The sequence below is a fragment of the Marmota marmota genome, unplaced genomic scaffold, assembly GCF_001458135.2.
Source record: "Marmota marmota marmota unplaced genomic scaffold, marMar, whole genome shotgun sequence".
In the NCBI taxonomy this organism is placed as follows: Eukaryota; Metazoa; Chordata; class Mammalia; order Rodentia; family Sciuridae; genus Marmota; species Marmota marmota.
The window spans coordinates 39081188-39108505 of NW_026000093.1; the positions used below are offsets into that span (position 1 = coordinate 39081188).

The following is a 27318-nucleotide window of genomic DNA, read 5'->3' on the forward strand; positions in this document are numbered from 1 at the left end:
CCTGGTGTACCTGTATATGGAGAAGTGTCTTCCCAGCTTTATCAAACTTTGGTTGTCTACTCGGCCTGCAGCACTGCCGACTCTCGGTAAAGCACACAACCACATTCTGGGCTACTGTGTTTAAAACTAACAAGTAGTTCTGGTCTGGACCCTGGACAACGAAGGGTTAATGGATTCACACTATACCTTGCTGAACATGTTTAACCTGCTGATCATTTGGAAAGTAGTACTGGTGCTTTTCAAAAATTCTGATTTTGGTCCATCAGATCAGTCTTTGGCTGACTTCCCTTTTTTGTAAGAATACTGTATAACCTGGCACTCAGCAGTGTTAAAGCTGTCAGTCTACACCTCAGCATTTGGAGCTCTAATGATTTTTTTTTATTTTTTGTAAAATTAGAAATACTTAAACGACCTTACAGCAATATGCATGCACTGTCCTTTTTTTTTAAAGTAGGATATCTTGTTATTTTTTTTTTAAAAAGTCCCTAATAATGTTTATTTTAAAAAAAGGAAAAAAGAGAAAAAGAAAAATTCCACTACTACTCTATGCTACAGCTAACATTGGTGAAATGGCTCTAGCATATTTAAAAAGTTTGCTCAGGGGGGGAAAAAAAAGCATGCCTAGGGAGTCATTGTGACAGTGCAAAATACATTTATGTACATCCCTCTTACAAAAACACCAATATGTTAGCATTCCGTGAAGCATGCTGGTTCTCAGGAAAAAAAAAATTGTATAAGAGAGTGAAATAGCAGCTCCGAAAGATAGCTTTTTTCTTTTCTTTTCTTGAGGACAACCAAAAAGATTTTTTTTTCCTTTTTTTTTAACTACTAGAGAAATATCACTAATACATACAGATATAAAAGCAGCATAGAAAGATACAGGTTTCTCACCAACTAGGAATAAAGAGACTAAATGTGGGCATATGGATAAACTACAATGCATCTTCACATTTGTCCAACACATTTACAAGAAAAACACCATTGGGAAACCTCACAGGACAGAAGTGTTTTAACACCAAGAGAACTACTAGTTTTTAATTAAAAATCCAAATAGGGTGGGGATGAAAAATTTTTGAAAGGGGCTGGAGCTGGAGCCACCATTTTTTTTAAAATTATTTTTCAATATAAAATGAATGAGCTGGAATAGACCCAATGTCTTACTCTGTGGAACCTTGCAAAAGTGAAGAAACGTTGAAGGGTTATTTAGGGCAGCTGGCTGATGTCAAAGCTGCCAGAATGCTAATTAATTGCAGGCTGAGTCTCTTGTGTGTGTGTGTGTGTGTGTGTGTGTGTGTGTGTGTGGTGTTTGTATATATATATATAAAAAGGAGCCTTTGTATTATGGCATTTTTTTTCTTGCTGCTGTATTCATACATCCCACTGCAAATCATCTTTCATTTTTCATTCTGTTGACCTGGATATTATTTCTTTTCAGAAACAGGAAAAAAAACCGAACATCTGTGTCTCCTTCCAATCTGCTGCACATCTGCGCGTTTTGTAGCGGGTCTTCAAAGTTCAGTTAGCAACCCACGGACGCCATTCATCTTCTTGTTAAAATGTCTACTGCTGTATCCAATGCTCATGCCCTTGAGGGGTTTCCTCTTTTTTTTTTTTTTCCATTATTGTATATAAAGAACATTGTGACTTTTAATATTAGCATTTTTGCTTTCAACAGCAATTAGCAATCTCTTGGTTTGCTGTTTGGTAAAGCATCGGTTAATGAGGTCATCTAGTTTAAAATCCCAGCTACTTGAAAATAACAGGGAGGAGGTCAAATCTAGTATTCATGTTATATTCTCTGCTCTCTTTTCAGTTCTCTAAAGAAAAGATATCTTTGTTATCCACAATAAGTCATTACGACCCGTTACTGGCCCTCTGTGTTTTACTACCGCCTCAAGATAACAGTTAGGTTCTCTCTTGCTGAAGTACTGAAATAGGATAGTTCATCTCTAAACAAACAAACAGAAAAACGACTTTGAGCATCTGAGGACGAGGAATTGGTTTCACGTTGGTTGTGTTGTCTTTCCTCCGACAGTTCTGAGTCCGTGTCTAGCGAGGGGTTGTCTCTATGGTGGAAGGGGTCCCCGGGGTGGTGGACCTCGGAGTGGCTGCTGGTGGTGTGTCCATCGGGCTCCCGGCCCCGCTGCTGGGTGTGACAGAGGAGCTGACTGCCGGCGTGTCCCCCTGCTGCGGGGCCTGCAGGGTCTGTCCACAGATGTGGTGGTGCTTTTCCCAGTCTTTGTGCTGGCAAAAGGAGCCACAGTATCGGGCTGTGTTACAGCCACTGCAGGTTTCACTTGCTTTACGGCCACAATTCCAGCAACTCTAAAGGAGATGGCAGAAGAAAGGGAGATCCCAAATGAATGCATGGTTGAGGCAAAAGTCTGATAAATACATTAGACAGTACCGTGCCCAACTATACCATTGCAGCTACACAGCTGGAATGCAAGCTTTAGGTGTATGTATGTGAATCTACGAGCTGAACACACAGAGGAGGCAGTGTTGGTTGATGAAATCATCATCCTAACTTTTCTGCTATCATTATAGCATCCAACAAATTAGAGGAAGAGCCTCCTTTCAATATTAACTCAAAAGTCCTTTCTTTTTAGGCTTGGCTATCTTCACATCTAGACTATTCCCTGTTCAAATATACTAACCAGCAATTTCTATATACAAATTGTTGTCCCTTTTAATACTGGTACCATGATGGCAGACACACATACACCATCCTAGACAGAAGCATCTTCCTTCCAGACACTAGCACTGGACTCAAGGAAATACAATGGAGTATGACAAAGGATTCAATTCTCGCCTCAATCCCAGGCTAGACAGGGTGAGGCAAGGCACTTGTAACCTTTCTGTGTGTTTAGTTCTTCTACTTCAGTTGTTAGGTGTAACATAACCAAATGCGAGGATGGTCTTAAAACAATCCCCTTCACCTCAGCAACCTGGAGGGCAGGATCCTTGGTTTGTTTTTGCTGATATTATAAACATCAGTGCCTCACCTATCAAGTAGATGCTAGATTAATAACTGTAAAATGAATAAATCAGATGAGGCCTAATGATTTAGTTTTGAAAAAGTGAGAAATTCTGAAACCAGATAAATAACAATTCTCATTGCATACAACACTTTCTGCCTGGTGCAACTCCTTTGCAACTTGAGGAAGTTCGAAGAGCAGAAGAAATTGGGGCTCATCTGTGAGTGAGAAGAACTAAACGCTGACCCTAGAAAGTCAGTTGCCCATCTCAGGTGGTGTCTTGCAAGATGTCAAAAAGGCACAGATGAGATTGCCTCAGACTATAAGATGAGCACCTGGTGAATCAAAGCACAGAGGTCAGAGAGTGAAGAACACCTATCTGGGACAGATCTTAGGGAAGTTAGAACAATGGGTAAGGGACCCTTTCAGAAGGGGACTGAACCTCAGAAAGCTGACTTTTAAAATGTTCATTTACATGGTTAAATGTCCCTAGCTCCTTTGGCAGTATCAATTCCACTGTGAAATGCTGTGCCAAGTGATCTTAACTTTCCGCCATGCAGCATTTTATTCTTCATCTTCCCTGGTTTTGACTATTCTCTTGCAAAACAAATTTCTCACTATAGTCTGGTAACTCCAACAAGCTGAGGGTATGTAGTTATGTTACAATTCAAATGAATTTTTTATTTATTTTTTTATTTTTTGATTCTTTTTTTTTTTAATTTTTTATTTTTGGTTGTTCAAAACATTACAAATTTCTTTTTAAAGCCCTGATATAGATAAGTGTCCCCACTGTGTTCTCTATATTTGTTTTACTTTCAACATGCTGGTTATGTGGCTCAAGGTGGGTTCATGAGCCTACTGAAAAGGACCCTGTGGGATATCAGCCCATCCCCTGGCATGTAAGCCTTTACCACTGTGCAAAATGTGCACACAACTGTTAGCAGTCAAACTTAACTTTTCTAACACCTCGAGGCTTTTGAATGCCAGAAGGCTGTGAACTCAAGAATTCCGGTTTAAACTTTTAGAAAGAGCTTAGCTCTACATTCTTATTTCTTTACCATTCAGAAATTATGGCCCAATGGGGGGAAAAACACAAAGAATTTATGGTCTCAAACTCTACCCACTAGAGGCATTTATATGAACTCAGAGGAGATCTAGAAACTTGGTCGATACATAAATGTTAGAAGCAAAAACGAAGCTAAAATAAGCAGTACTGGAACTTAGAACAAAGTCAGTTTTTTCTACTTGAGTTAAAGTAAATATCTCAAAAGCTGTAAATCTGTTATCAGAGGCTTCATTATCATAACTAGAAGCCCTCTTCTCCCAAATTAATTACACTGCATTGCATGGATGATGGTTCTACAATGATGTGAATAAACGTGGGCCCGATGCACCCTTCCAAGCAGTGAGATAGGACACTTCAGCGCTCTGAATGAAGTTTATTTCCCTGAGGTTTAACTTTTAGAAGATTGCCAGCTGGGTTCTGGAACAAACTCAGCAAATAAGCGATATTCCTAAATTACATCAGAAAATCCCAATTAGAGAACAGAGACCCAAATCCAAAACAATATTTTAAGGAAATTAAACATCTAATCTGAGTCAAGTGGCTTCTTTAGGAAATACCCTGGTGTGAGTCCTATCCATTTTTTTGGCAGCGGCACATTTTGGCAGACACAAGGGTGGTAACTGCCCAATACTCAATGGCTCCTTCAGATTGAAATCAGATGTATGCAACATTCTCAATTTAAACTGATTAAACACACAGACTAAACCAGGTAATTACAAATGCATGTGTTGGGGAGTGGAAAGAGGAGACAGAATGGGGACTTCTTTATTTTTTAAAGTGTTTCCAAAGATGGGAACAATTTTACAAATAAAAAAAAAGTGGAACTGTTCCAAATACAGAAACAGATGTTTTGGATCGTGAAGCTGCTGGGAATTGAGGCTTCTTGCCTAGCATTGCCTGGTTCTGATCCAGGATTTAAGGGCTCTGGCTAGTTTTACCTCTAGTTCATTCTGATGTTGTTCGATTGTATTCATTTACCACCCACCACTGGGACAAAACAACCTTCGGCTCTAGGAAGGTACAACAGAGAACAAATTAAATGATCTGATAGGGGGGAAAAAAGAACCTTGCATATTTTTATTGCTCTTGACACAGTACTGCAATGAACATGTAGGGAACTTTAGCACATGTTCAACTAACAAAAATTTCCAAGTGCATATCCCTTTTTAAAAGCTCATTAGAAAACTGAAGATGCTTTCTCTTAATATCTCTCTCTCTCGGATGGCTTCACTGCATTTCCTGCTTCCTCCTGTAGGGCTGATGTCAGACCAGGGACACTCAGCCTCTGAAAAGTCATGATCCTAGCAAGAGAGATCAGCGCAGGATCCTGGGAGTACTCTAAGTGGGATCATGTTAAGTTTCCAAGCTTTCTTCAGCCCACAAAGGTGGAAGCTGCAAATTGTGTCTGTAACACACGGAGGCACAGCCGCAAAGGCAGGGATAAAGGTGGTCAATGTCTAATTGAATTTTACATGTTTCAGTTCCTGCTTTTTATAGTCAGATTAGTAGACCTCAGTAGTTGTTTTATTTTAAATAACTGAGCTTCTCTTTCAAGGTTCTCAGGAATGATGCTAGTGATTGAAATTACTGTGACAGTGTGTACAAGGTTCAGAAATACTCTTTTTACAGTACATTTCATTCCCTAAACTCATGTGGTTTAGAGTCTATAGTAGACTATACTAATCTATATTAGTCTATATTCCTTTTCTGGAATAAAGAATATTTTCTTCCCTGACTGAAAAATGAGAACAAGTCATTTGGCCAAAGCTGGGCTGTGACTCTGATGAAGAGTCTAAGGCTGAACCCAAACCTCCACTTCACTAAATATACTAAACATGAGGCTACGTATGGACATAGAGGTGATAGATTGAATCTTCTGGAGGCCATAGCTGCAAATCAAAGATTTTTGACTCTTTGTTTCCTATCAGCAATTCTTTTCTGCTCCAAAGAAAAACATTTCCTTTATCTTATTTTTGAAACACAGAATGGTCTTTCTGTCCTACCAGCAAAATATATCCCTTCAAGTCCTTACTGATGAAAAGGACAAGAGATTTTCTCCTGAATTACTTTATGTTTCTCTAGGTCTGACACAGAATGAATGCTCAGTAAATTTAAGTGGAAGGATTATAAGTTTAAAATTTTCCAAATGTGAAGAACTCTACAGAAGGCAACACATTGACTTAAATGCACACTGAAATCACATTATAAACTTGCATCTCACTTGACAATTGAAAATCACTGTCACATTCATTTTGCAGCTCAAGAAACTGAGGTCCCTAAAATTTTCAAAGTTAAAAAAAAACTTGCTCAAAGTTACAAAGATAAGAAATGATATAGCCCAATATTTGAGTTCTTTAGGTATTTGGACTGCAAATCAAATTTTCTTTCCAAAATGCCATATTTTGTCAATTTCAGATTTTTTAAAATGTATTGTTGGAACAGAACAGATCTGATGGGCCCTTAATCCCTGAAAGTGGATGAAGGTTGGACCAGGAAATTGGAGGCATCAAGGACAGATGTCCTGGTGCGTAATAGAAAGGCACAGGCTGAGAACAAGGCTAACCTGTGTTCCATTCCAACTTCATCACTTAGTGGCTTTAGAATCTCAAGGCAAGTTCCTTAGACTCCTGGAGCAACGGTACCTGTAGAGCATAAATAAGAACTGCACAGGAGCATAAATAAGAACTGTGCAGGATTATTCAGGGTCATGTCAGTGCTGAGCAGTGTCTGAGGATCAGGAGGTCCAGAAGTGGCAGCAGAAGCCTCACTGGCTCCTCTTGGCTCGAGGTAGAAGAAAGCAAGAGTATATAAACCCCTGCTCCAGGCCCAGTGCCTCTCTGCCTTTACAGGAAGCTGGTGGCCCTGTCCAAACTGGATGCCTTCCCCACTGGCATGACTGCTACAGGGAATGAACGTCACGTTTCTTCCCTTTACTTCATTAGTAACTAAAGCATTTTTACCTCCATCCTCACCATCCTCAGACTTTCTAAAGATTAATCACTACTGAGCACTTCCCCATTCCTCCTTTTTAATGTTCCTGATTCTGATTTCCAAGATACTGAAACTCTCTTTCTTGTACTGTAACTTCCTCTTTATTTCCCTCTAAGTAGTTCTCAAAGCGGGAGGGCCAACCAACACATATCCCCCTTCCTTCCTCTGCTCCCTTGTCAGATCTGATTTCAACCCTCAGCTGTAAGTGAATGACTCCCAAAACCATTTGTCCATCTCATCTTCCTGAGCTGCATTCTCTCAATTCCCTGCTTTGGATGGAGCCCCACCAGGGTGCTCCTGTAAGTCAGTGTTCCCTGCACTTGACTCTGGAGCCATTCATCGGTAACGCCCACTCCCAAGACTTGAGCATTTGATTGCAAACTGCTCTACAGCCCCAGCAACCACTACACAAAGAACTCTACAGAACTCCACAGTCTTGACTTCTAGTCTCCATCCTGTGCTTTCTTATCTCATGGTTACTCCTGAATCTCCTCGGACCTCTCCTATTAGGATCATTTCTTAATTGCCCCGCCCCCCCATGTCTGTCTCTCTCTCTCTCTCTCTCTCTCTCTCTCTCTCTCTCTTTCTCTCTCTCTCCCCCACCTCATTGATCAAGCAAACTTTTATATATTAAATACTTGTCATCTAATGTCTATCCCTCAACCACCTTACAAAGTGGGTCACAAACATTATCCTAGTTTTGCAGGTGAGAAAACCAAAGCTCCAAGAAATAAGCAACTCAAAGTCAGTCCAAGGCCTGTTCTTTGTCCACTACCCCATGAACACCTATGAAATCAAACAGCAGGTCTTTTAATAAATAAAGCCAATATATAAAGAAAGCTAATGCTGACATTACATTCCTGGTGAAACACATATTTCACTATAAAAAGTACAGAAAGTATCATACTGCTTAGGTTCTGTCCCAAGTACAGAGTCATTCTAACTGCGAGTAATAATAATTATTAGTCTATAAACTGAAATAAAGCTAGGGAACTAGGAAGAAATAATTGAGCAGAGTCCAATGAAGAAACAGATACACTAGTGCACAATTGGGGGAAAATAATTCCTACTACTGCCATGTGACTATTAAGAAGGTAGCTTACAAGGCAGGCAACCTGGGCTTAGGACAGCCCACGTGTACTGACTGTGAGATGCTAACAAGTGACCTAACCATTCCAAGACAACTTTCTTAACTGCAAATTGAAAAAAACAAACAAACAAAAATAAAAAATAGCTCCTTACTCTGTCAGAGCTGGTATGAGAAGAAAGAGCTAAAGTATATGAGGTAGCTCTGAATCACACCTGGCACTGAACAGAAACTTATTATAGGTCTTCTCATTTCATCACAGGCAAAACAAACTTCACAGAACCCTTTTTAACCCTGCTGCTGAACCCCCCCATTCCTGGTGCCTGGGATGGACAGCCAGGTTCACAGAAGTGGTCCATCCCAGCAGGAGCACCCTGTTTACTCTGAGAAGCATCCCAGTTTGGATGATAAATTAAAATGGGTCCTCTGTCCCTCACAAGTAATACCCTGTGTTAGTCATGCCTGCTCTGGGCATTCTTCCCTCTGGTCTTCTCAGTGAAACATTTTCAGCTCTTCTCTCCTCTTTCCATATTTTCTCTATCCTATGCTGCCAACTTTTCAGAACCACAGGTTTTTCTAAGCATGAAGGGCATGACTAGCTCCTTTTTATGTGATGTGAAAATTAAGGTACAGGAGGAGAGCTAAATGCAGAAATTATAGAGCGAAGTAGTCAGATGTCTATACTTAAAACAAGCAGCACACTGGGACAGAACTCTAGTGTTCTAATTCTGAAGCACAAGTGCTTTCTCAAAGTCTCTATAAAGACCTTACACAACACACAAATACAAAATAATGTGTGTATTTATATCATCTACATGTATTTTTTTGCAGATGTGAATTATATAAATTATACACCTGATCATAAGAGGTGGGCTGATGTCTACAAGAGGTGGCTTCAAATAAAGAGGGGGAAAAGGAGAAGGGGATGTTGTTCCAGGCACAAGTTTAGCATATACTGTGCGAAGGATGACTGTGGAAACTTGAATAAATTCAAATATGCAAAAAAATATGATTGTGTGAAATATGAGCAGATAATAATGCCTTGAGTTTTCACTCTTCAAACACTATATAATATTGTTGTTAAAACGGTTTTTAAACAACTCAGACAGGTGAAGTGAAAGATGACTTGCTCAAGAACCCAAGATGGCAACAGAGGCTGGGCCAGAATCCAGTCTTGGGGCACTGCCCTTGGATTCCTTCTGCCACAGAGCAGATGATCATCCAGTCAGCTGAACATGGCCTTTAAATGTTGTGACCATACAACATCATCCAGACCAGGACACCTGAGAGTGGAAGGAAGCACTCTGAGCAGCTACATGAGGATGACATGTATAAACTGGGACTGGCCTACTCAAGCCAGGATGCAGGGCCATCTTGCAGTTCACCTTCCAATGCACAGCCCCAGTTCTCACATTCGACAAGATGAACTACTTAAGCTTCTGTGCTCTATTTGTCCTTTCCAGTAAACAGAGAAGACCTGTCTAGCTGGATTCAATAATTGATTAGAGCTTTTAAACGTTTTTAACTGGTGTTGCTTATGCATACATACAAAATAAGCAAAGGTTATCTTCCCCAGAACCCTTATACCTACGTTGGGTAGACTAAAGCCAGCAAATTTGTGAAAGTGGTTCAAGTAGAGTCAACTGATGTGTGTACCCTGAACCCTTTATGGCCCACTTCTTTCCTGACAAGCACATTTTCTCTTGCCCATTCTATCTCCTGGGTTTCCAGCCAGCACACCCAATTTTCCCCACCCCAGCACCACTACCAATCATCTTCATCTACCCATCATCCTCCTGAAACACTGAGACAGTCCCTCTTTTACATTTCCTCTAATCTCTTACCACACTGCAGTCTGAGTGATCTTTATCAACACCCATCAGTCACAGGGCCATCATGCTTCCAAAGACCAGCAAAGCTTCCTTTCCCATCCTCTCTCTTGTCCCCTGCACACGCCCACTGCCCCGGGAACCATCATAAGGTGGTGGGAGGTGGGGAGGGCAGCTGTTAATTCAGTCTTGATTAGCTTTAAGCACTGGAAGCCTTCACTTTAAACTTTATTATGACTCTTACAATTTGGTGATCCAACTCTCCCATTGAACTGTAGTTAACATGCATCGGTGACTTCTGTACCCTCAGTGCCAGCAATGTCCCTGATATATAATAAAAGCTCAGTAATTTGTTGAAAGAATAAATGAATAAATGAATGTAGTTTAATTCTATATGTAGCAAATAACCTACTTCCCTGGGTAGGTCACAAAAAGAAGGTCCACTAATTTCTGAATGCAGTTTTTAAATCAATAGCTGTTGCATTTAATGGGCATACATATATTTTTTCGAAGCAATTACTATCATGTCCAGGTCTTTTTTTTTTTTCCTAAAAAAATGAATTGTTCACAACGTGTCTAAATCACAATGCTATGTAGGCTGAATTTGGGGTTGAATGGTTAATATTTAAGATAAATCCTGAATAAAAAAACAGAAATTAGGTGAAAATTCTAAAATGTCCTGGACTAGACTAACAGATTCTCCTTCCTTTTGGGGTTCAGCCATAGTAAGGGCACTCTCTTCTAGCCCAAGGAAGCCAGAGTTTTCTGCTGTCCAGAAAGAGCCCAGGGAACTGTTTAGACTTGAGATCTGTTCGATACAACATATTACAATGATAAAGACTGTTGTCAAAATCATATTTTTTTCTGCATAGGTTTTAGAATAAAGACACAAAGCTTATAGATACTGAAGAAATACAGAATATTATTGTGCAAACGTAAAGACTTACTAATTCACAATTTCTTCTTAGACATTTGTCTTTAGATTTTAGGGACCTACAAAAAAATGCTCTTAACAGCCCTAAAACATTCATGTGAAAGTGGTAATATGAAGAATGACAAATGTGCCCTACAATGTTACTAACTTATACAAGTTCTCTTCAAAAGATGCTAATGAAATTTTTCAAAACACATAAACACAAAACAAAGTCCTTATATATCTTAGCTGCTAGATGCCAATAAAATTGAATTTCTGTCTAGTTTAATTCGACAATGGAAAAGTCAGCAGTTAAAGGGTAGATAAACTTTCCTTTGTCCCTCTCTTCCTGAGAAACTTTCAAATGTTGAAAATCAATTCCTTTTGTCCCCTTGTTATTCATCTGCTACACATTAAATAGAAACTCTGGGCATTGAGTGATTCCCGCAGGGTCTTTCATCTACAGAAAAGCCTGGTACAAATTAAATTCTTACTCTCCCTCACAAATTATAGATATGTATTGTAGTAGACCATTGATTTATCAGTTCATGCCTTTGCAGAGTTCAGCTTTGTGAGACTAGCTAATTGTAGTCTTTTATCTAAAGTTACTTTAGGGTTGAGGATTGTGATGCTGTATTAATTAACATGGAACATTTCTTTGCTCTGATTTATAGGCTATATTGTAAAAAGTACCTTGTTACATTTTAGTTATTTACTTCCTAGATCCTTGAGTCATTCACACTATGTGTTGAGTGCATATGTGTCTATGTGTATGTGTGATCATTATTGCATGGGAATTACACCAAATAATATTATTTCTAATAGCAATGTAATGACCATCATGGTTATGACAAACATTATGAAAATACAGATTGTAAAATGTTTTAGAACTCTTTAGCTGATGCAAATATCATTTTATCATTAACTTTAGGCCTAATAGAACTAATTTGGATTCCAGTGCTGCAGTAGGTCTTTGGAGACCATAGCTTACAGAATACAGCTCTATTAAATCCCTTTAAGGAGGAAACAATCAATACACATGTACACATGCGCGTGCTCGCACGCGCGCACACACACACACACACAGAGTCAGGTTTTGAGTGTCTCACTGATGGAGATGAAGCATTTCACCTTAATCTGATTCATCAAACATTTTAAAATCACTTTTGGCCAATAATTTTTCCTTAGGTCTTTAATAAAGAAACAAAATTTGACCAGTTCTTGGTCAATTCCACAAGTGCTTTCTGACTTTCCCAAATTAAAATTTTTTCCAAAAATTTTTATTTGTGATCTCCTGGATTGAAAAACGAGCAGTTTATAATGAAAACTGTAATGCTCACTTGGAAGCTCTACCAAATGCCTTACCTCACTCGAATCCTCCTGCTGATTGATAACCGCCAGTGCGTCCTCTGCCGCCTGCCGTTTGGCTTCCGCCACCGTGCGCTCCATCTTGGCTCGCTCCGTCGTGATCATGTCATGGGCTTTCCGCTCAGCCTCAGACACGGCCTTCTGCAGCTCGGTCATCGCCTGGCGCTTCACCTCATTGACGGCCTCCTCTGTGTGCCCATCGGGCGAACCAGACAAGAGAACATCTCTCAGTCCAGGACCTTGGACACTGATCCCTTTTTAACAGAATTTTATCCAACATGCATGACTCTCATCCAAATTATTGGGTGGTTCTGGCTAAGAAAATAGTAGATCTTTGAAATTCACTCAGGAGTGAGGATGTTTCCTTAACTTGTACTTCTGGAAGTATTTTTGAAATGCGTATAACATTGCTACAACTTTTCTACCAAACCAATGTCTCTAGAAATGAATCTGAGACCAGTGTATCATCAAGCGCAAGAACACCCACGGAAACCTTCCTGGATCATTCAGACACATAAAGAAGATAGTCCACAACACTAAGATTATATAAATATAAAATGTTCACAGGTAAAGTTCTCAAAAAACAACAGAGAAAGAAGAAAAAATTTACATGTATCCAGATGAGTGCAAATAATAATTTTGTTGGAAAAAATAAAAATGAGTGAAAAGGTAACTTGCCAATGAATACAGACCTTTTAAGTCAAGTCAATGAAACAGATGATCCAGTTTTCTTTAAGTCATTTTCTGAGTAATATAGATGTGCTTTTATAAAGCACATTTATAGACCTAATGATAAATTAAAAAAAATAATAATCTCCTATGTTTTAAGCAGTTGTCCATGGATTTCATCAAATCTACACCATGGTTCTGCATAACCAACTGTTGCACCAACAAACATGACTGAATCATACACTAGAACCCAAAACGATCAGGCCTGAATGCAAACCTACAAGGTGTCAAATTAGCTCTTTTTTTTTGGCTGTAGTAAGGGTGCAAATACTCAACTAATGTATAACATAAGATTGACAACTAAAACAAGTAATTTCCATTTAAAAAAATTAACGAACGTTCTAATTAACAAGGGAAAATATCCTCCTCCTGAATTAGTTTATCTAATTTTCATCTTTATTCAAAGCAAAATGACAATGATTAATTGAAAATTTAATAAGCAGTAATTATTAACTTGGCAAACCTAGTACCAATTAACACTCTATTAAAACTAATTATGACATGTTTCATTCAAGTGTTTGCACTTAATTGTTTCACCCACTTAAAAACCACCTTAATTAAATGTTCTGTTTAATTAAAAACATAGATTCCTAATAAAAATGTTTTACTGTAGATTAAAAACGTAAGAGATGTTAGTACTCCCTGGATTTCTTAAATTCCTAAGGTTTATTTTGCATATCTGTAGCCCATGATGTGAGGAGCATCAGAAGCTCCCTACCAGAAATCTGCTGCCTTGACTTTTGTAGCTCTGTCACTTTGGCAGCATCAAACCTGAAATGCTTTCATTTGCAATTACTGTCCACTAGGTTTTACCAACTAAAGTTTAAGAGAAAGATCTAGACTGGAAATATTAACCAAAATATGTTAAGCCTTTGTTAGTTGCTTCAAGGTATGTGACTAAAATCTGGATAGAATCAGGGTATTCCAGACAGAACTTATAGCATATTCTTTACCAGGAGTCGAAAGATGCCTTTATTACCCCATCTTAAATGACTTGGGGCACCAGGGAAGGACTGCCCTTCTAACTACACAGCCAGGGTCTAATTTAGTTTGAATATTCAAGGTGAATTAAAATTCTATCTAAGTGGTAATACAGGACAATAATTTTTGCTTATGATCAAAGCTGTAGCTTGACTAATTGTATATGCAAATCAGGCAATTTATATTTAAATTATGCATTCCTATTCTAATCCCACAGGCATATACAGATCAGCAAAGAGAATTGGTAGGACATTTGCAAGGTGCTTGAATATTTATTACCAACTGCAAACATTCTCTGATCGTTTAAAAAGAAATATACTGAAGAAAACATTCAGTTGCAATTTTAAAACCATCTTTATGTTAGATTATTTTCCAGTTTTATAAAGATCCTTTGTAACTTCTGAGTTACATTTGTTGTCTTTGCTGTTGCTTTTAAAAATACTACTTTTAGGGAAAAACTGATGTGTTCAACATTTAGTAAGATTTCTAATCTTTAAAAATGTGCAATATTAATCTGTATTATTGGAGCAATGTGCAAAATCTGCATAGGGTCTGTAGATGAAATATATAGTTTAGTATTGGGCTGGGGTTGTGGCCCAGTGGTAGAGTGCTTGCCTAGCATGTGTGAGAAGGCACTGGGTTTGATCCTCAGCACCATATAAAAATAAATAAATAAAATAAAGGTATTGTGTCCACAACTAAAAAATATAATAGTGTAGTATCAATGTTCATGTCCTGGTTTTGGTAAATATTCTATGGTTATGTGAGAAAGAATATATTGTTCTTAGGAAATAAACATTAAAATGTTTAGGGTAAACTGACATTGAATCTAAAACTTATTCTCAAATGGCTGTGTGTGGGCATACACACACACACACACACACACACACACACACACACATATGGTAAAGTGAAGAATCTGGGTAAAAGCTACAAGAAAAATTTTTATATACATTTTTGCAACTTTTATGCAAGTTTGAAATCACTGCAAAGTAAAATGGTACAAAAACTATATGACACAATTTCAAGCACAATATATACTTTCTGCAATTATTTTCCGTGTAAAAGGATGCATTGCTAGACTGCATCACATTTAGAACATTTTAGAGATCCACCACTTGGGTATTTTTCAAGTGCTTTAAATTTTATTTACTTTTGCTTCAAAGACAATGTGTAGTACTTTCATTGCAAAGACACACTTAATAGGTTTCTTCCTTTTTTTTAAAAAAAAAAAAGTGTTTTTGCACAGCCAATTTTAGAATCCTAGGGGGAAAAAGCTTTCAAATTTTAACAAGCTGAGTGCAGATGTCACATAATGCCCTTGGTGTCTTCTTCAGGTTGGCTGTCTTGACACTGAGAACACCAGTAATGTCTTTTAAGAAGCAGATATGGATATTATAAGCAGATGGACAGTATAAGCAGTTATTGGAGATTTCCAGGTAAAACTGCTATCCATACTTTAGAGATTTAATATACTCTCTAAAATTTAACATGCACCCATAGAAAACTACTCCCAACCACTACCACTGTTCTTAAGTGGCATATTAGGAGCACTACTGTGAGAATATGAATTTAATCTGCACTATTAACAAATCATCAATGATAGCCACATCTAAAAATTAAATAATCTAAAAACATTTTCTCGATGATTAACCTGTCTTAAAGAGTGCAGTGACACAACAGGAAAAAAAAAAAAAAGCAGTGTTCTTTTTCTATTCTTTAAGTCCGCCAAACAAAAAGTGCATGAAGACTGGGTTCAGAGACCCACAAAACAGTGAAGAAAAATAATGGTAGATTCAATAGATTATAACATATCAAGTAGAAAAAACACTGATTAAGTGGAAAATACACAGCACAGTTCTGAATCTGCTTCCAATTGCTCACCACTTATGGTAGGACTTCCTTTGTGCTTAGCTATTCAAGTTGACTTTCCAACAAAGGTGGTATATTCAGAAAAATCTGTTCTCACTTAATAGCAGTCTAACAAAGACTTGAGCAGGTAATAGCACAGAAGGAATTTGGATTACACAAGACCTTACTGTCAACTTTTCTTTAAGAACTATCAAGAATTTAACTTAAATACACATTAAGTAAGGGGAACAGGAAAAGACTCTCCCCTCTCAACATAAAAAGTCATCCTTCTGCTGTCCAAACAACAATTCTTTATGCCTCTTACTTGAATAAGATGCACTGTCAGCTTAAAAATGGAGAAGAAAAATGGTTAGGAGGAAGATGTAGCAACTCTCTCAGGTATCTGGCATTCAGCATATTTGAACAACTTGGAGAAATCATGTGACTTATTACCATAAATCAGGTAATACTATGTAGGTAAGCAACATACACGTTTTAATATTTAAGCTGAATGAATCTATCTGATTTGCATATTGACAAGCAAGAGAGCTTTCCAGTTCTTAATCTAAGCTACTGAACTTAGAGTACTATCAGATTTTAAAACTTCTTATCACACTTATAAAAACTGGTATTTCAGCCAGGCATCCCAGCTACTGTTGAGGCTGAGGCAGGAGGATCACAAGTTCAAGGACAGCTTTGGAAACTTAGTGAGACCCTGTCTCAAAATAAAAAAGACTGCGGATGTGGCTCAGTAGTAGAATGCCCCAGTATTACAAATAAATAATAATACATAAATAGTAAAAAACTGATATTTCTTAGAAAATCTATATTTGGATAAGATACAAGTGACCAGAGATTTGGCAAATTGCAGAGAACTACAAACACAGCTGAGTCAATCAAAACCCAAGGGAAGTCTTTTGTAGAAAAAACAACAAACAACCTTTGCCTTGATTCCTCCATTAGTGCTATCACCCCTACATCCATTTGACTCTGCACAAATGGCATTTCCCATTTTCCCACCTCAAATAGTCTAACAATTCTAACAGTTGGAGTTACAGCAGCTTAGAACCTAGTCAGGTTTTATGCAAGGTTTTGTGCAGCTGGAGTTCCACAAAGATTCTGCCAGATCTGAAATTCTTTAAGCCCAATAATCAGTTAAGGGGTCAGGAGAAGCTTCAAATCTACTGCAAAATATAGAGCAATACCTCTCAATGGAAAGCAGACAGTGCATATGGCAAGGAAAGACAGAAGGTTAGCAACTTTTGTCATTCAACTTAAAACATAATTTAGCTCTGATCCATGAATATTAACTAGCACAAAAGATCAATTTTAAAGCTAATTGTGAACAAAAATTCTTAACACGTTCCTTAACAAGTCAACTGATTTGATGTGATTTTGTTTTTGAAGAGCAAAATGCTGAAGTATGCAATTTAATTTCTTTAAACACTGGATTTTTTTTTTTTCATCAAAGAAAACTGCATGTAATCTAAGACCTCCTATGCCAAATTCCAGCCTGAAACCATTATAGCTCCTGAAAAAAAGGGGTTTATAAAGGAAATATTGCCAGCCTTTCAATTATAATGGCACTAGCAGATGCTACTAAAATAAAAACTATTTCATGTTTTAATCAGGGCTGGTCTAAGAATATTAATGAGGTTTTTTTTGGTTTTGTTTTGTGGGTTTTTGTTTTGTTTTGTTTTTGCTATTGTTGTTAGCAGTAAAGTCCTTTCTTGTCATTCTTCACATCACTGCATTAACAACTGCACACAGCTGCCAGAACACTAAACTCGTGTTTTTAAACAATTCTTACCAGCTTTCTTCCAGATCTCCTCTGGCACATATCCAGATGCAGGCCTGTGAAGGAATTCCCGATGCGCATCTATGAAGAGGGTGGGAAGCGGGTAGAGAGAAGGGAGAGCACCATCAGCATCCTCACATCCTTATACAGAGTGAAGCAAGCAATGCCCTTCTCTTGGCTTTGCTACAAAAATGCAATTTTAAAAGGCTGAACATTTCATTTCTAGAAAATACACAAAAATAGCAAGACCAGTCATCAAAGCCCAGGGAAATAAGAGGGCCATTGGTCTACATGCCTCATGAACATGCCTACATGTTCAAATCCAAAGCAACTTTCTTTCTTTAAAACGTATGCTGTTTGGGGACACTTCTCAGATTCTCTCACTGTGAGGATTTCTATAGGTATGTTTTATATTGTTAAATAGATTATATTTTTAAACTTTTCCTTTCAAGAGTCAAACTGATAGTTTAAAGAAAAAATAATCAAATGTCAGGATAATATAATTCCCACAGTGCTCCAATACTACTATCTTTCAATAAATGGTCAGCCCTACTTGATGGCTAACCAGTTCTCACACCTAATTACTTCTTAAAAATCTCACTAAGCATCAATATTTTTCACATGAATTAGATTATATGGATTTGACATCAGTGGAAACTAGAAAGACTCATTAGAATGAATTCACAGACATTCAGTTCACCAAACAAAGTTGGTATGTGGCTTCCAGGAAAGGAAATAATGTATTGATGACAACTTTTAAAGAATTTTAAAGGATAAAACATTTTAACTGTTTTGCTTCTTATGCTGTCAAATTTTAAAGGTTTGAGGAAACTCATAATAAAGTAGATACAGGAATGCTAACTTTCAAAAGCACATGTTCACAGAAATGGCATGAACATCTTATATTTTTTATATAATGCTTGAATATATAGAGACATCTATAGCTAAAATCTGCATGTCATGTCTTCCATATTGGATTTTTTGGGGGGAGGTGGGTACTGGGGATTGAACCCAGGGCACTTTACCACTGAGCTACATCCTCAGCCCCATTTTGAGACAGGATCTCCTTCAGTTGCTTGGGATTTCCTTAAATTGCTGAAGCTGACCTTGAACTTATGATTCAACCTCCCGGGTTACTGTTATTACAGGTATGTGCCACGGTGCCCAGCCCATATTGAATTTTCAATGAAAGCCTATATATTTGGGAAGATTTTTAGGATGAAAATAATCAACACTGTACTTCTGTAAAATATAATAATTATTCAACCCATGATAAATTTCAAGTAGAACTGAAGTTTTCTCTACATTTAAAAGAAATGCCAAGTTAACAGACTGATATTTTAAAATAATACTTTATCTAATGATATGTTGAAGGTCAAAAGAAATTCAGTCCAGTATCCTATATTTTATGCAGCTACAGAACATGAAGAAAAAGAAAAAGCACAATCAATTTAGTTAAGTGTATGTCATTACATTTAAATGCTATAAATACAAATGAGTGTTCTGAATCCAAGCATGGTATATAGTTTATCAGGTGGCTAGAACCCTAGATTATAACAACTATGTTGAATTAGGAAAAAATTATAGCAGTTTGGTGAAGGATATACAGAAACTCTCTATACTATCTTTGCAATATTTTCTTAATTCTAAATTTATTCCAAAGAGTTTCTTTTTAAAAGTTTATGTTATAATTTCACGACTACTGAATAATCAGATGGCCTGGAAATATCCATGCATTTTCATATGCACATTCATTTCCACAAAGTAAATGACAAAACCAAAAAGTTCTTACTGAAACAATTTTCATTCTTAAAGAAAGCTAGATAAAACTGGTGCATATACAACTTGGAAATAGGACATAGTTAATTAGGTTTTTCAAGATTACCTTCTTTAGCAACTGTAACTATTTCCAGAAGAAGTAAAGTGCTATGAAATTTACATTTAGACAAGTATAGTAAAACAGAAAGATGTACTTATGACAACTTTTAAAGACAATTTTTAAGGAAAAAAGACTTAAACTTAAGTATAAGTAATTGGATAAGAATAGATAGTAAAGTGTAAACACAGAAAAAAAAATGCCTTTTCCAAAGAAGCAATTTTTTTTTCATTTTTCAAAATTTTTGATGAAGAACCAAACTTTATTATAAGGAAAAAGAAAATCTTTTAAAAGATTTTTAAAAGTGCTAAGTTATCCAAAGTTCATGCATAAATAATACTAATTACTAGTCCCAGGCAACATAGAGAGAAGAGAGTTCTAAAACCCAGTGGAGGTGAATTTTAGCTTTACCAACTACTATTTACATGACATTGGGGAAGTTAGCTTCCCCCTGCCTCAGCTGCCCCATGTAAGGCAAGAGCTACTTCATCTGAGGATTGAAGAAGGTGCTCCCCACAACATGCTTGGCATAGCATGTCCTATGCTTTCATTAGACATTACTTGCTATTTATTATCTTCATCGTTACCATTATTTAGCAGGCTGACCACTAAGAATAGATATGTACTTGTTACCTTACAGACAAGGAAGATGAAGAAAAAAAAAAAAAAACATCATAAACCCTTTTCTCCTTCCAGCGTAACTAAATAGTACAAAACATTAAAGGAGGCAAAACCACTGGAGAAGCTTCAATTAAGCAAAACATAGGAAGCAAATTTTTTAACTCCCACAGAATATGTCACTTAGTGATACAAATTATTTTTGCAAATTCAATTCACTGTGTTTGTCCTTAGAAGCCAAAGCCCTCAAATTTCTTATACTTTTTTCCTATAAATATTACTTAAACCTCATGAATGTGAATAGCCTCAAATTTTCTCAAACATTAACATTCAGGGTTCAGCCAACCTTCCACCTTCCATGCGCTCTACAATAGGCATCCTGAGGGTTCATAAGCCACACTGAGATTCTATGAAGAGTTTCACCTTGGCTGCAGCTCCATATATGTCTCATTGACATGCTGCTACATCCACGTAGACCTGAACTCCACCTGTCCTAGACACCCAATGATTATACCAATGCCCATCAGGTAAAATAGCTTCATCAATCCTATTCTGCTTTGTAAAAGAACATTTTTTCAAAATATCCAAATTTAAAGGGAAGTAATTATAGATGCACATTTTACAATATCCTCTCCAGTCCTAAGTCACTGCAGTCTTCCTAAACATCAGATCTGACAATGGAAAGCACAGTGATGGATACTTCTCAATCTATTTGAGTCCTCAAATATTAAAGACTTTAATAGCTACAGAAATCAATTAATAAATTGATTTAATATTTTTTCTGATTAAGCAGTAGCATCAGAATCTATATAGACAAAACTGAATTTAAAGGCCAAAAAAATTCCTGGAGTTGATAAATAAGAGAGCAAGAAAAAATAATAAGAGAGCAAAAGACCCACTCTCCTAGGAATTTATCATTTTAGGGTATTGGGGAATCTAGACAAACCCATGCAAAACAGTCCAAGGTTGGACTCTAAAGGAGCTAATGTTTAGTTATTAGGTCTTTACTACCTATAAAATATCTGTTGCTATAAAAATGAACAGTTGTTCTAAAATGTAGTAGTAGAAACAAAGACCGGAGAACCTATAGGAAATGGTTTAAAATGTGAGACATACAAAGATCTAACTACTGAAAGATGGGAAAATTAGAGAGATGTCCATCTAAGTCAAATTTAGTTTGCTTTGAGATGCAAATTGCTTAGAGGTGAGAGGAGAACAGGGCCAGGGCAGCCTCTTTAAGCTAACACACATCAATGTAGAAAGGGAGGACTGAGTCAGAATGAAGGATAAAGTTATAAGGAATGTGAACGGAAAGGGCAATCTTTGATGTATGGAAGAGATGGAAGATGCACTACACTTACGACAGAATGGAGACCATTGGATACTAGATACAGGAAGGGCCGCCATCAATATACATGAAGGGATGAGCTGACAGCCTTTGGAGAACCAATGTGACCTCACATGACCCAGGACAGCAATGCTCAAAGCTTGGCAGCACCTAGGTATGGCCTTCATCCTGTAGTGGGCAGAATGAGGCTGTGATCATGATAATATCAATTACAGAAACCATTAAGAGAAAGGTTAAGTGATTTCATCTTTACAAATGCCACTTGGTTTTATTTTTAAGGGTAATATGTTCAGAAATCTCAACACAAGCCTAAACCCAAACTAGAAACTAGGAACTGCTTTAGAATTCCCATCTTTAACAACAGACATACCAGGAAATAACCATCTCTTTGTTTTTAAAAGATGGACTTATTTAACAGTCTTTTAAAACCCTATATAGTTAAAGCAGAGTTTTTAAACATAGCAGGCATTTGCATTATAAAGTTAGCTGAGTGGTCATGAAATGAATTCCATGATGTGATTTAAAGGAATCAATACAATTGTATAAAACTTCACAGACTTTTATGTGCAGATATATTCTGAGTAATTTGTCTGTAGTTTCCATATTTTGATAGTATAGAAGTTGAACAGTATTTCCTTGGTTGGAGGAAAACTATTTTTCTGCAGTCATGTGTTCTGAGTCAGGGTTCTAAAGATACATATTTAAGAGAGAATTCGAATTTCTCTGCCTCTTAAGAAAAGTAGCCACCTTGGAAATATTTTCTAGATAAAAATTATCTAATAATTCACTAAAATTTTGCAATCTTGAATGCCAAACATAAAGCTCTCCTGTTTTGCTTCCTGCCATTCTGAGATTGCAAAACAGGAGTACATCATGTGTACTACAGGTCAGGCACCATACTATATATTGTAGACTTGTCAATTCACTTAATACAGAAATGCCTAAGAGATATGTGTCATCTTCATTTTTACAGATAAGGAAACTGAGGCACAGTGAGATCATGACTTACCAAAAGTCACCAAAAAAGTGTGAAGAGGAACCCAGACTTCAAATCCTAATGATCTGCTGCTCAGAATTTGTACTTTTAAACTTAATGCTAGATTTCCTAAGGATTTAGATACCAATGGGAAATTTCATGATTTAATCATACGGCAAGCATAAAATTTGCCAGCGACAGCAAGTCAGTGGGAGTTGGGGGTGATTAGGGATTGAACCCAGGACCTCACACATTCTAGCCAAGTGCTATATCCCCAGTCTTACAATCCTTTGTTATTGTCATTGTGAGACAGAATCTCACTAAGCTGCTAACATGGGCCTCCAACTAATGATCCTCCTGTCTCAGCCTCTAGAATAGCTGGGATTATAAGTGTCAGCCACCAAACCTGGCTCCTCCAACTAGAGCAATTTTAAAATACAAACTCCTCCATGAATTCAACAAACTCCTGAATTGCTAAGGTTTTTTTTTTTTAAACGAATAATCAGCTTGATTTTTCATCCCATTTCAACAACAACAACAACAACAACAAAACAAATCAAACAAAAAACCCCACTATACTTCTTTCTTTGGCAAGAGCTAACCCTTACTGACACATACACGAAAGTATGTTTTTTTTAAATTTACTTCCCTATTATCATTTATACATTCAAAAAGTATTTATACATTCAAAAAGTAGAATAGATACATTCATATTTCAGAGCTGTAACTCTCAGTCCCTAACAGTCTTAAACTCACCACTAAATTTATTTTTTAAAACCCTAATCATGTGGAAGTCTTCTTGAAAACAAAGGACAGACAATGAACATAGATTCTAGAATAGTCCAAAGCCAGTTTAAAAAAAAATTAAAGCAAGAGAGGGATATGAGTAGCATACTGAGAGAAAAAGGAATTGAAAGGAAAAGAGCTACAGAGGCCCAGACAAACACATAGAGAATACATGAAAAGCTAACCAGCCACAATCTATCCTTATGAATCAGGTAGTTACCACAGTGATTGAATCTATCAATTCTGATCACATTAACCTGGGTCTTTGGTGAAGTTTACAATGTAACTAAACAAATATACAAGGCCCATTTTTAAAAAGAATAAATAAAAATTAGCTAATTCTGTTAAGAGTTGAATATTTAGAGTTTTTCCTGGACAGCCAATGAGGAATAATAAAAACAATCCATATTTACTATTTCAAGTGAAAATCTATTTTTTCTACTATTTCAAGTGAAAATCTATTTTTAAAGGTCCTTTAAGATTTCAACTTGTATTTATTTAAAGAATGGGAATGACATTATGAGTTCAGTATGTTCTCAAGTGTTTAAAATTTTTTTCAGAGGCTATTCACAATAGAGTTGTTATTTAATATCTGGGGGAAACTCCTAAAATTCAATTAGTGATAGATTAATCATGCTATTTTTCTAATCCCCCATACTGACTTAATGCTTCGGATGTATTTCAACAGTGAGAACGGGTCTGAGAATAAAACAACACATCAGTCATGGAAGTGACGTTCTCCTCTGTGCAGTCCCCAAATGCAATTTTAAAATGCTAAGAATGTGTGTATAACAAACATTCCCATGCTCCCAAGTTGGGGATGTAGGTTAGGCAATATTCTGAACCAAAGATTTCTTCTACAATATATTCTGAAGGTCTCATTTGAAGCTGGATGGTTTAAGAATTGAAAGAATTAGGCTAAAAGAAATATACAACCTAATCATAGCATAACGAGATCGACATGTATATAAAAGAACAACAGATCCATAACTTCATCTTAAACATGTACCCCATTAAAAACTTTCCAGCAACAGACATTTATTAACCAATAATCCCTAATGTTTTCATAACACACTTCAATACATTCATCTCCAAAACCTGAGAGAGAGAGCACTTTATGTAAATGACTGTATTCCTCGATTACAAACTACCTGTCCTCTTATTTACAGCCTCAACCCAGCTCCAGAAAATGAAGCTCAAGGGCCTCCAGAATCAACTAGCAAGGACACGCAGGAAAAACTGTTGGATGCCAGGACTGGAACACTGTGTAGCTCTTAAGAGTTGTGATGGTTTCTTAATAGGTAACCAAGGGTTCTGTGTCCATAAGAACATGACTCTTTTTGTGGTTTCTAAACAAAACAATGAAATTCTTGTAGCATTTAGATAATCTTAACTACGCAAATTTAAAGCCAAAGCAACTTCTCGGCTTTACTAAAACTGTGAATTCATTAAACGTCACTAAAAGTAGTATAATTTATGTACTCGGAAGGAGTAGCTTAAAAAACAAACAAACAAAAAACCCAAGCTTATTCTTTTGGTTCTATATATAACACAGAAACTGAATTTATCTCCCTGGAGAATATGGTGTATATCGGCATCATCAGAGTTTGTGTGTAGGAGTAGTGACTGTGTACAAAGTGGCTTATATTTGGTGGGTTAATAACAATTTAGGTATGATGTCAAATCAATTTTTGAATTTCTTCTTTTTCAGAGTCCAGTTTGTAGGATTCAACTGAGGTGGCTGTCCTGTGCCTGTAACATTATTCTCTTGCCTCTCTGTTCTACTAGACCCAAATATCCTCAAGGAAGAAATAAAGAATCTCTTTCCTTCATTACGGCACCTGGTTCAAAGCCTAGTGCATAGTAAGCACTCAATAAATATGTAATAGTTCCATTAATGTGTGCCACACAGAAGGTCAAAGTGTATATTTTTACTGCTAAAATCTTATTTTTTAAGGCTCTCAATTTTTGCCTACATTACATCTTTATAAATAATATCATTTTCCTTGAGCAAATCTGCCATGATTAACTGATCTCTGTTCATAATAAGGAAATAAAAACAAGATGTTTATTATACTCTGCTCCAAATAGCTTTGTTTAGCCCAATAATGGCTCAAATCAAACTTAATTCTGTTTTCACTGCTTGCCTTAATACAGCCTGACAAATATCCTTTTGTCTTTAAAGTCTGCTTTAGAATAATACCTGTTGGGTAAATTAAGTGGCTAGGAATCTGCCCTGTTGGGTAAATTAAGTAGCTAGGAATCTTCCTTAATTTACTACTTATTAGAGTAATAGGCATTCAACACTCAGGAATTAGCAGAAATCCACAAATAGATGCAAAGGTAACTATACTGGCTATGAATAATTTTAATAAAAAGATAATGTGATCAAATAGCCAGATAATATAGTTCAAGCTTTTAATTCTTGATAATCAGCTATGGTGCCAATTATGTCAAAGACATGAGCTTAAATCTGCATGTATACAATAAGGTTTTGTTTTGTTTTGTTAGAGTACAAGGACTGTACTCTAACCTGAGTGAGCTACAGGTAGGGAGCTGGAGATGAGAATGAGGATCCACAAAAATCATCCCCACTAAGTTTGTTCAAATGGTTCACACACAATGGCCAGCAATGTAAATGATGACACCTTACACTTCATTCAAGCAGAAGTTTGCAGGCCACTCCAAAATTCTAGTAGACTTCTTTCAATATCTTTGGGACTATATTCTATTTATAACCACAATAATCCCCAAACACCAATACTAAACATAGTTACGAACACTCAATTTCTAAGGTGGAGTTATATTAATAGTCCCATTACATAATGAATAAAACCATAATTAAACAATCTAACTTATCCAGTCATAGGAAGAGAGCTACATATTTTTTATCATCAAATTTCAAGTGGAGTAGGTAAACTATATAGCTTCTAGGTTTCTCTGTCCAAGAGGGATTTTTGAGAGAAGTTTTTTTCTTTTTTTAATGCAAGATACAACCACAAAACAAGACTGTCTTAGAGACTGTATCTTGAATTAAAAATTAGAAAACACACATCCCTGTGTGCAGTGCTGTCAAACACTGCTGTGCAGTAGAAGAAGTCCCAAGAGGCCTTGTTAGAGGAGTAGAAGCCACGGGCCCACTCTGTGAGATGGGGTTTCTGCAGGTTTTGAGGCAGGGTCCAAATAGCTATATTATGAAGGAGCATAAATTTTAATAGTGCAATAAAATTCTGGTTCAGTTTTGCAATTCTGTCATAAACTCAGAGTATCTCTTATTTTTGAAAAAATGTTAAAAACAGCCAGTGGGTAATAGCATAAGAAATATCTATTCAAGATTCTCATCTGGCCAGGCATGGTAACACACACCTATAATCCCAGGGGCTTGGGAGGCTGAGACAAGGAGGATCCTGAGTTCAAAGCCAGCTTCATCAAAAGCAAGGCGCTAAGCAACTCAGTGAGATCCTGTCTCTAAATAAAATATGAAATAGAGCTGGAGATGTGCCTCAGTGGTCAAGTGCCCTGTGTCAAACCCTGGTACCTTCCCCCCACCCACATCCCACCAAAACACAAAATTCTCATCTGAAGTAAAGATACCTAATGCCACTGGGTCAGGGTTGACAGGACTCTGCTGCCTGGAGTGGCTGCTGCTACTGCTGCCGCCTTTTTTCAAGTCCTCAGCATCACTGTACCGCCGGATCCAGTAATTCAATTCTTCCCGGTCCGCTTCCTGACATCGCCTTAGTACAGTGAGTGACCGCCTTGTTTTTTCTACCATGTCCATTATGCAGTTTAACAGCTGCGCAAGAAACAGGGAGAAAGAGGTGAACATACAAATCACCACAGGTTAAAGAATTTGGTGGGTAAGAAAATCAATATTTCAGGATAATAAAAGATGAAATTGCATTCCTGCAGGATTTCAGTTTAGTATTTCTAATGGTCAGATCTGAAATTCCAACCCAACAGATGAGCATATTCAATGGGAAAGAGAAGAAAAGCAAGAAGTGCGAATGTGAATCATGACAGTCATATTTACCTTCAAGGTGTTATAATTAGTAAATCTACCTTTCCAGAATAGTAAGCCAATCACCCTTTCAAAATAAAACAGTAGCCTGCTGGTCTTTTT

General features: G+C 37.0%; 1 protein-coding gene across 1 annotated transcript in view; it reads right to left on the bottom strand.

Annotated features, from left to right (window-relative positions):
- Nucleotides 1-476: 476 nt before the first annotated feature.
- Runx1t1 (RUNX1 partner transcriptional co-repressor 1) overlaps nt 477-27318 on the bottom strand; it is a 139373-nt gene continuing 112531 nt past the window's right edge. Inside the window, 4 exon segments of the mRNA XM_048782783.1 lie at nt 477-2325; nt 12230-12420; nt 17604-17672; nt 26790-26991. Coding sequence (XP_048638740.1) covers nt 2050-2325; nt 12230-12420; nt 17604-17672; nt 26790-26991 — 738 coding nt within the window. The 3' untranslated portion in view covers nt 477-2049.